This window comes from Myripristis murdjan, chromosome 1, assembly GCF_902150065.1.
Source record: "Myripristis murdjan chromosome 1, fMyrMur1.1, whole genome shotgun sequence".
NCBI lineage: Eukaryota > Metazoa > Chordata > Actinopteri > Holocentriformes > Holocentridae > Myripristis > Myripristis murdjan.
This window is the reverse complement of record NC_043980.1, coordinates 84,118-95,000: the sequence shown is the minus strand read 5'-3', so window position 1 is coordinate 95,000 and position 10,883 is coordinate 84,118. Positions and strand designations below refer to the sequence as shown.

Below are 10,883 nucleotides of genomic sequence, written 5' to 3'. Positions count from 1 at the left end.
TGTTCAATAGAATAAAAAAGTTCCAATTCATCTACTGTATTTCATTGTTCCACTATAGTACTATAGGCCAGTATGACTGGGGCAGCCAAGTGATTTGACATATTTGAACAATTTTTTAAAAAGTAACGTAATAGTTACTTTTCCTGGTAATTAATTACTTTTTAGTAGAAGTAACTAGTAACTATAATTAATTATTTTTTCAAAGTAACGTGCCCAACACTGCTGATGACAGCTAACTAATGGCATTATGGTTTTAAAGAGTTGCACAGTTGTTATACACATTTAAGAGCAAAAAGACCGGAAAGGTGTGCGTGATCGAATGTGGTGGGCCGGTCTGGTCCAAAATGCCCGGGCCGATTTTTTGTCCCTGTCTGGCCCTGCTGATGTCTGTTGAGTTTTACATCCTAATAGTCAAATGCATCTTGTAAATGACAGCGGCACACACACACTCAATGTTTTGTTTCTTGTCTGTCTTTGTGTAATGACCAGTGATTCCACTGTTATCAGTTTTACATGTGTGTAATGTACAATCCTGAGTATATCATTAAGTACTGCATGGCTTCATCTCCATTGATGGGAGAGTCTACCTGGATTGGCATGATTCAATTAGTTTAAACAGTAACATTCCCTTGACATAATTTGAGACGTGTATGTGTGTGTGTGTGTGTGTGTGTGTGTGTGTGTGTGCCTCAGGCTCACCTGCACAGGTGCTGAGAGTTTTGTTCCATCTTGTCTTCTTTACATTTGCACCTTCCAGCCGCTCGTGTTGCTGAGTCACTCAGGAGGTGGAATCCATGACTCTGCACTCGCTCCTTTCATAAGAAAAGCACCTGACTTATGATGTGCTATCAAAAGTAATTAGTCATGTTACTGGTTATATTATTATGTATATATTATATATTATTATATTACTATATGACTTCTGACTGCATAACTGCAAACACTGTGGTATATGTGTGTGTGTGTGTGTGTGTGTGTGTGTGTGTGTGTGTGTGTGTGTGTGTGTGTATACACACAATCTTCAGGACGGTCCTCTCTGTGAATCACACATGTTGCTCTTGTCAGGTGAACTACCTGCTGACACCTGCAGCCCTTCATACCAGCTACTATAGAACCAGATCCACTAGATCTATAGACTGGATTCTATTAATTGTCCCCAGGTAAATCTGCTCTGTCCTCAGATGCACCCTGGGTGTGGAGCGACCTCAGAAACTAAAACTATGCATATTTCATATTTCTAAAGAAACATGTCGCTGGCAGAGCCTGCACACCAGCTGTGTGGCTTTTCTATTGTGTTTGTGTTCTATCATGTCAAACAGTTTTTCATGTGAAGCATGTCAGTGTCTGTGAGGGTTTCCTCCCACAGCCCAGAGACACTTTAACCCCTGGTGTGTGTGTGTGTGTGTGTGTGTGTGTTTCTCTCCACAACTCACCTACCCAAACTGGAGATAGGGGAGGTGTGAGAGAGACCTTGACCTCCTGCTGACCATCAGCCACGGTCTGGGCGAATACTCTCTGCTGATTGGCCGGCAGGCGTGTTTAAAACCGTGTAATGTGCACGGAGTTCCGCTCAAGTTTAATCCCTTTCTAAAGTCGTCTGCTACTCAGCTGGAACCACGGTGACATTAAAAAGCACAGCTGTAACCATGGCGACATTAAAAAGCACAGCTGTAACCACGGCGACATCAAAAAGCTAAGCTGTAACCACGGCGACATCCAAAGGCACAGCCGTAACCATGGCGACATTAAAAACCTCAGCCGTAACCATGGCGACATTGAAAAGCTCAGCCGTAACCATGGCGACATCCAAAGGCACAGCCGTAACCATGGCGACATTAAAAACCTCAGCCGTAACCATGGCGACATTAAAAAGCTCAGCCATAACCATGGCAACTTTAAAAAGCACATTTGTAACCATGGCGACATTAATAAGTACAGCTGTAACCATGGTGACATTAAAAAGTTCAGCCGTAACCATGGCGACATTAGTGCCTTTCTCTGATGCATAAATGGTAAATAATATTTAATCAGTTTAAAACACTGATCCTGTCCGGTCATGAGAAACACACAACAGCTGCACTGTGTTGTTTTGGGGGCTAAATGAGATTAGCATAATGCTAATGATTAGCATTGTGGATTGTTCAGATTTCACACAGAAAGTAGTTTTAAATGTGACATCAATTATTTGATGTATATTAAACGGATATGGACTGAAATAAGGCATTTTATCGTGGAAACATTTCTGGTGACATCTTCCGGCCCTAACTCACTGATCCTCCATCCTTTGTTTATCTGTTTGTCTAAACTTTGCCTCTGATTGGCCAGTGGTCCTCTTTGTTTTGTGCATACATGTCATCATTAGACAAAAACAAATGGTGCAGTCAGGCAGAAATGCATTAGCAGCTGCCAGATAATCTCTGTTTTGGAAAGTGTAACCCTGTACGCTGCTCATTACTGGGGAAAAAAGTAATATTACAGTAACACATTACTGCCCAGCACTGTGTCAAACAGCACATCTTTGGCAGCTGCCACAGTCAAACCTGCCAGATGGCTTTCATTCATCCAAGCTGAAAGAGTTTCCTGATGCAGATTAACTCTTAAACCTGCAGACACGATGCTGTAATGGCCAGAAGAAATAATCAGAATTTGCTGATCCTTCCACTTAATCTGATTACAACTGTTGTAAAATCAGCTCAGAGGAATCAATCAGCTGATTCTATTTCTATATGCTGACATCAAAATATAGAAATACTGACTTAGCAACCAAAACTGATCACTAACTGTAATTTCAGGATCAAAAAAAGACAACAAAAGGAAGCGATCAGCATCTTCATCCCAAGGTGGCCGGCTGGTTGAAAACTCAACGGGCCAAGGTATAAATTCAGGTTCATTTATTCACTTTTCCAGCGGCCACTGGTGTGTTCAGCACGATCTGACCCTCATCTGATAAAGAATTCCAGAACCCAGATATCTAATCATTCATTGGTATTAATCGATAATGTAAACACATGTACTTATTGCTCCTCTTGTTGACTTAGCTGTTCTTCTTGTCAGAGCAGCTTGCACATGCAGCTGCATTTACACACACAGAGTGAGCAGGCTGCTGGCCATGCTCTGTTTATGACCTATTTTGTGTTAAACTGTTGCATAAAATTTTCATTACCGGTTAATAAAGCTGTGTACAGAATATGTCTATCCACAAATCAGTCTGCTAAAGTATGGAAAGGTCCAGCTGTTAATATCTCCACCTGTTTTGACTGAGGTTACTAAGAATACAGGAGAAGTGAACGGTGACGGTATGATGCCGACAGTAAATTCATCACATCAAAGAAAAAAGTCAAGTAGCAAAAACAGTTTTGTTGCAGAGTGCTGCAAAGGTTTTGGTGGGGAAACTTGACAGTTTTACACTATCAATATTTTTGTGAGAGTTGGTCACACTTCATCATCAGTATCTTGTTTTTGAATAAAAGCACTGAGATGTACAAAGACCTACAGTTATTATAAGGTTTGTATGTTTTTCTTGTTTTCTGTCAGTCTTTAAGAAGATAGACTTTCAGTCCCACACCAATAACACTGATCACCACACCAATGAAATCTCAACGGACCAGCTGGTCGTGAGGCGAGGCCAGCACTTCGTCATTATTCTTGACCTGCTGCAACCTTTCAACCCCGACAGCGATGAGCTCATCTTCACCGCATCAACCGGTACGGCTCGTTTTATTTTACCAGTCCTCCACCCCAAACACACACACAGGTCGTTTCCTTCAAACCTCTAATACAACCCACAGGAGCCTGAGTGAACACCTGTCAGTGACCATTAGCCTGCTATTAGTTAGTTCAGTGTTAAGGTTTCAAAGCACTGGCTAGAGTTAAGTGGCTAATATTAGTGAATGTGGGTTAGTATTAGCTAGCTAATATTAGATACCTAAAAATGAATATGGCTCTAGTTTGGATCTGAACTCGGCTGAGTGGTAGTCATGTTGATCAACCCACCAGCCTCCTAATGGTAATAAAACAGCACAGTGGTTAATAAAACAGCCTCTAGTGGTTGTATTTACACACCCACTAGAGGGCACTTAACTTCAAACTGTAAGATTAGGTCCCAATGACCTGCTGTAAAAACAACATGGATAGTTTCTATTTAATATGTATCTGTACAAGCTGTGCAGGGTCAGATGTGAATATTGAGGTTAATTCTTTTGACAGCAGTGATCACAATCAAAACCCTTTACTCTGCCCACCTAGACACTGACACTTTTATACGTTGATATGAATATGGTGATCTGTTTGCATTTCCTGATTATATGCTCTACATTCAGATCTAGTCCTTTATGTCATATTTGGTAATACAGCCACTCATTGAGCTGACTGAATATTTTCTGTGAATGCGAAGCCTGAGTACAATGATAAATCAGAAAATTAGTTTAATTTCAACAATCTATATGTCTGTTTTCAAAAGCAAATGTGATTTCATCCTCAACAGCATTAGCCTTCTGTGGGCGAAGGACATGAAAGTGCACAATTCCAATTTGAAGGCTGACTTAAGTAAAGAACATTGAGACTCAGCTGACCAAAAACATGGAATAAGCATGCCATGTATCAGTGAGTCTGGCCGGTGATGAGAACGATGTAGACTCAACCATCAAAGTCTGTGCTGTTGTTACATTTTTGTCAGTTCAATCTTAAGAGTTTTGCATAATGCACCTTTACACATTTTCGTCTGACCTATGCTCGGGGGAATGCAAAAAACAGGAAAACTGCTCGCTGCCATGCTTTTTTCAGCACTAATGCAGTGGAGCCCCCTAGTGGTGATAAGGTTGATTACACAAGCTTGAAGTCATCTGTGAAAACACAGAGCCTTGATCTGCAAGTGCAACCCACGAACTGCACAGATAAAAAATATATATATATGAACTGTGTGACACAAGTGGCAGCATGATTTGGTGCCATGTGGCATTTAACCCTAACCCTATTATGTTTGGGGTCAATTTGACCCCAGACAATGTTTTAGGTCATCAACAAAGAAACATAAAGTACCTGACACATAAACTTTGGTAACAGTTTTAGTTATAATAATTTTGTGAAGGTTTTAACTGCTGGGGTCAAATTGACCCCAAACATAAAAGATGTTAGTAAATTTGAACATAACAGGAGAGTTAAAGACACATAATGTGTTGCTAGATGCTGAAGAAAAAAATCAAATGTGTAAGCACACTTCAAGCTGAATTCTGTGGAGTTAATCACTCTCCAGTGGTTTAGTACTAGAAGTACCTCCAGCTGCCATTTTGACTGTCACCTGGTGACATTTCAAAAATATTTACACTTAGTTACCAAGAACTTACAGCATCCACCTCCTTCAAATTCTCCTGGTCTTTCTTTACCCAAAACATTTTTGGGGAAAAAAGGTTAAAATGCCTTTTGTTGCTGCTGTGTGTTATTCCATTGTTATTCTACCTGACTGAGCTCCTAGCTAAACATGCAGTTCTCCTTCAGGACATCAGATGGCACAGTTATCATCAGTGATATCAGGAAATTTATGAATACTGCATGTATCTTCCCCCTTCAGGTGAGATACCGGAGCAGGATCGAGGGACTCTGTCAGTCTTCGGGATCCCAGACAGCGCCGCAAAGCGTTCGCAGTCAGCGAAGGCAGTGTGGAAGGTGGAATTTAGCGGTAGTTCTGTCCTGCAGACGAAGAGACTGATGCTGTATGTGAAGCCGCCGGCCGACGCCCCCATTGGGAAATACACCCTGTCTCTGAAAGCAGGGCAGAAAGAAAACACTCTGGGAACCCTGGTGGTTCTCTTCAACCCCTGGTGCCCAGGTGGGAGCAGAAGAACAGATGGAGACAAGAAGAGAAGCAGCAGCAGTAGTAGTAGCAGTAGTAGCAGCAGCATCTGTAGTAGTAGCAGTAGTAGTAGTAGTAGCAGCAGTAGTAGTAGCAGTAGTAGCAGCAGCAGTAGTAGTGTCAATCAATCGATCAATCAAACTTTATTTATATAGCATCAAATCACAACAGAAGTTATCTCATGACGCTTTACAGGAAGAGCAGGTAAAGACCACGCGCTACAAATTATAGTGGAAAAAAAAAACAAAACAAGAAACCCAACTTCACATTTCTCATGATCGAGTCTCCAATTATCAGAGACGGTTTCTCAGCGGGTGTGTCGCTGCGTGGGGAAAATCGGTTTGAAACGTGAACGGGTTGGGGGAGTCCTGTGTGCTTTGTTTTGCGGCTATGCTTCGTTCGGGCAGTCACCCAGCCGTGCCCTCCCTGCGCTGCTCGGGGACTGTCGGGGGAGTAGCGGCTACGCTTGTCCTGCTCGCACCGGCTATTAGCAGCAGTAGTAGTAGTAGTAGTAGTAGCAGCAGTAGTAGTAGCAGCAGAAGTAGTAGCAGTTGTAGTAGTGGTAGTAGTAGTAGAAGTAGTAGTAGTGGCAGAAATAGCATTGATATCAGTAATAGCAGTAGTAGCAAAGACAGTAGCAGTGACAGCAGTAGTGCAGCAGTGGAAGTAACAGTAATAGGATTACTAGCACTAGTACTAGTTGTAGTATTAGCAATAGTAGTAGTAGTATTAGCAGTGGTGGAAAGAGTATTAGAAATTGCCACTCAAGTAGAAGTATCGTGTCTGTGATGATGTAGTAAAGGTAAAAGTACATAAAGTACATAAGGAAAAGTAAAAGTATTTCAAATGAACTCACAGTACAAGTTACTGAGTTTCTTTTTAGAAACAATAACTTTGTTAGATGTGATTTTTACCAACGAAATTCTGAAGTGATGAGAGCACAAAGTTCAAGCACTTAGAAAATTAGAAATTTCACAGTGCGTCACAAAAGTAGAGACAGATTAGTCTTCTCATCTTTGCTACCTGATCATTTTCTTTGAAAGACTCCTGAGGGTTTCTGATGCTTACAGAGGGCATGGACACTTGTTCTCTGTAGTGGACATGATTTAAAATGTAGACAAAGTACAATACTTAAAAGTATGCAAAGAAGTGCTTAATTACAGTAATATGAGTAAATGTGTCACTTTCATCCCTGAGTATTAGCAGCTGCAGGAGGCATAGAGGCAGCAGTGACAGCAGAGTTAGTCAGTTTTCATCAAATTACCTCTATGACAAAACTGTGGTAGAAAATCTGTTGCTGTTCTTGCTCTGGCTTGTTTTCACCATTTAATTTAATCTGATTTAATTTAAATCATTTTCCTCAGTGAAAATCATGTAAACAACCATAGGTATGACACGTACCAGTGATTTTAAATGTTCGTAATATATTGTTATGTAAACACCACAGTTCTATATGTATTGTGTGACATTTAATGTAATAGTCTGTTTTGTAGGCAATATTCTGTATGCAGCAGACTTAATTAATTTAACGAACTGGATGCTGCAGCCAGCTAATGGGATCCTGCATGAAACAGCTAAAGAAATTGTTTATTCTCATGTTCTTCATGTTCTTTGCAGACGACTGGGTGTTTCTGCCTGAAGAGAAGAAGAGACAGGAGTATGTGATGAATGAACAAGGAATTATCTACAAGGGAAGTACCTTTTACGTCTTTGGTACATCCTGGGACTTTGGACAGGTACACACATACACACACACACACACACAGAGAGAGAGAGAGAGAGAGTAACATGTCAGCATGATGCTTTATTTGGAAGAATCTTGTGTAATCTTGTTTTTAATTTAACACAAAATGAAGACTGTAAAAATACCACAGCACACTGAGCTTAGAAACGGTAGCAGCCAAAGGTTCTATTGTTACTCACAGTAGAAAAAAATGGATTTTTATTATTAAGCTACATATTAAAGAACACATTACTTTTTGAACCACATTTGCAACAGGGCCTTGGTGCAGGCTTTGTTTTGTGTAGGGTTGGCAATTTTTTTTTTTTTTTTTTTTTCAAATCACAACTGATCTTATCATTTCAATAGTTGCATTTTTAATTGCTTGTTTAATATGCCATATTTTGAGATTCAGAACTGTTTTTAAATATAGCAGCATTTAATGACACTCAGATACCGTATTTCACCAATTAATCGCCCGGCCGCAAATAGCCGCCGGGTTCTTATAAACGCCTGGGGTCTGCACCCATTTTGCGTATTAACCACCCACCCAAATAACCTCCAGGGCGATTATTTGCATCATAATGAGGTAACCCAAAATAAGGCTACTCACCTTATTTTTGCAGAAGTAAACAGTTAGCCGCACAATAACTGTGCGGCACTTCCATTTTCTGTCAAAATAAGAGCGCTAGCTAACGTTAGAAAAAAGGGTGCACCGTAATCTTAAATTGCCCGACTGTAAATATGTTGGACGGTAACTGTCATCACAATAACGGCCTGGTGCAGGTCTGTGCAAAAATAAATAAAGGCCTGCAGCGATGAGCCGCCTGGTTCTTTTAAACGCCCGGGGTCCAAGTCAATTTGGCATATTAAACACACGGGCGATTAATTGGTGAAATACGGTATACAAACTCCAATTCCAATGAAGTTGGGACGTTAAAATGAAAATAAAAACAGAATACAATGACTTGCAAATCCTTTTCAAAACTTCAAAGAGAAGATATTTAATGTTCGAAATGATAAACTTTATTGTTTTTTTTTTCCAAATATTCACTCATTTTGAATTTGATGCCTGCAACACGTTCCAAAAAATCTGGGACTGGGGCATGTTTACCGCTGTGTTACATCACCTTTCCTTTTAACAACACTCAGTAAGCGTTTGGGAACAGAGGACACTAATTGTTGAAGCTTTGTAGGTGGAATTTTTTTCCCATTCTTGCTTGATGTACAACTTCAGTTGCTCAACAGTCTGGGGTCTCCGTTGTCGTATTTTGCGCTTCATATTGCGCCACACATTTTCAATGGGAGACATTTAGCCCGGAGGACACGACGTCCATGATTTCCAAAAACAGTTTGAAATGTGGACTCGTCAGACCACAGCACACTTTTGCGTCAGTCCGTCTCAGATGAGCTCGGGCCCAGAGAAGTCGGCGGCGTTTCTGGGTGTTGTTGATATATGGCTTTCGCTTTGCATGCTAGAGATTTAACTTGCACTTGTAGATGTAGCGATGAACTGTGTTAACTGACGGTGGTTTTCTGAAGTGTTCCTGAGCCCACGTGGTAATGTCCCTTACAGAATAATGTCGGTTCTAATGCAGTGCCGCCTGAGGGTTCAAAGGTCACGGGCATTCAATGTTGGTTTTCATCCTTGCCGCTTACGTGCAGAGAGTTCTCTGCATTCTCTGAATCTTTTGATTACATTATGGACTGTAGATGATGAAATCATTAAATTCCTTGCAGTTGTACGCTGAGAAATGTTGTGCTTAAACTGTTGACTATTTGCTCACGCAGTTGTTCACACAGTGGTGAACCTCGCCCCATCCTTGCTTGTGAATGACTGAGCCTTTTGGGGATGCTCCTTTTATACCTAATCATGACACTCAGCTGTTTCCATTTAACCTGTTCACCTGTGGAATGCTCCAAACAGGTGTTTTTTGAGCATTCCTCAACTGGCTCACTGGCCCCTGTCCCAGCTTTTTTGGAACGTGTTGCAGGCATCAAATTCAAAATGAGTGAAAAAATATATATATATTGTCAGAGCTGGCTCAGATCTCTGACAAAACAGACGCAAGAGGGACTATTACCAACCAAACTACATTTATTTATAAGACGTGGCCAGTACGAATAAACAACAACAAACAACAATCTATATCTGTAATGTAGGAGGTCAGTGGTGTGTGCGGGTGCATAGCTGTGTGTGTATGTGTGTTGGATGCAATCTAAACGACAAGAGACAACAGGTGAGCTGTAGGGCCAGGCCGGGAATGGGATGGAGCGGGAGAACGGGCGGACTCCGCAGGTGCTTTTTAAAGACGCGGCCCCACCCCCTTGGAGACCCACACCGGAGGCCCATCGATAATCATAGCCCTGTGAAAAAAGAGGGGAGAGGGCGAGCAGGACACCAAACACAACCCCACCCAGTTGGGGTTGTCACAATATCTATATCTATATCTATATCTATATATATATATATATATATAAATGTCTACCACCGAACACACACACACACACACACACACACACACACACAATATATATATATATTGTGTGTGTGTGTGTGTGTGTGTGTGTGTGTGTGTGTGTGTGTGTTCGGTGGTAGACTGGAGATGTGATATTGGGAATAGGGGAAGGGGCAAACTGACACAAGTTCACTATAAGTTACCAAACTTAAGCGCACATAGAACCTTCATGGTTTCAGCAAGAAAACACATCTGCCAACATAATGTCCACACAGGAGACCCAATAAAATGTCTTGTCATGGGTTTGTGTGTGTTTATACACCACTGCCTCTCCAAAACGTTTCTGTTTTAGCTGCTTCCATCCCACTGACTGTATTGAGCTAAGGCTAGGCTAGGCTAGCTAACTTTTTCAGAGGTGACTGGCAGGCGTTTCTTAAAAAAATGGCCCCTTGGCCCTTGGTCCAGTTGTTTAATGAAGGACTGGTTCAGTGCTATTCTCAAATAGGATTCCTAAATCAGCATATTCTCAAGTAAAGACAATACTGTTATGCCTAAATTCTCATCATAAATATTATGTAATAACAAATATCATAGCATATCCTGAGATAAGACTCATCATGTGAATTTTAAGTTTGACAGACTGAAGTTTTAATGGCAGAAAATACCAACAGCTCTTTAAGATTAAATCCCAACACATATTCTCTTCTTGTCCAGTTTGAGGATGAAGTTTTGGACATTTGTCTGAAGATACTGGACCTCAACCACAAACATGAGAATGACCCGGCTGATGATGTCTCTGCTCGCTGTAACCCCATCTATGTCAGCCGTGTGATCAGCGCCATGGTAGGACACTGCG

At 41.2% G+C, this 10,883-nt stretch overlaps 1 protein-coding gene across 1 annotated transcript in view; it reads left to right on the top strand.

Annotated features, from left to right (window-relative positions):
* LOC115368340 (protein-glutamine gamma-glutamyltransferase E-like) overlaps positions 1-10,883 on the top strand; it is a 34,725-nt gene that overhangs the window by 3,782 nt on the left and 20,060 nt on the right. The window contains exons 2-5 of the mRNA XM_030064411.1: positions 3,535-3,705; positions 5,567-5,824; positions 7,466-7,584; positions 10,742-10,870. Of these exons, the coding sequence (XP_029920271.1) occupies positions 3,535-3,705; positions 5,567-5,824; positions 7,466-7,584; positions 10,742-10,870 (677 nt within the window). The remainder of the gene's footprint in view (positions 1-3,534; positions 3,706-5,566; positions 5,825-7,465; positions 7,585-10,741; positions 10,871-10,883) is intronic.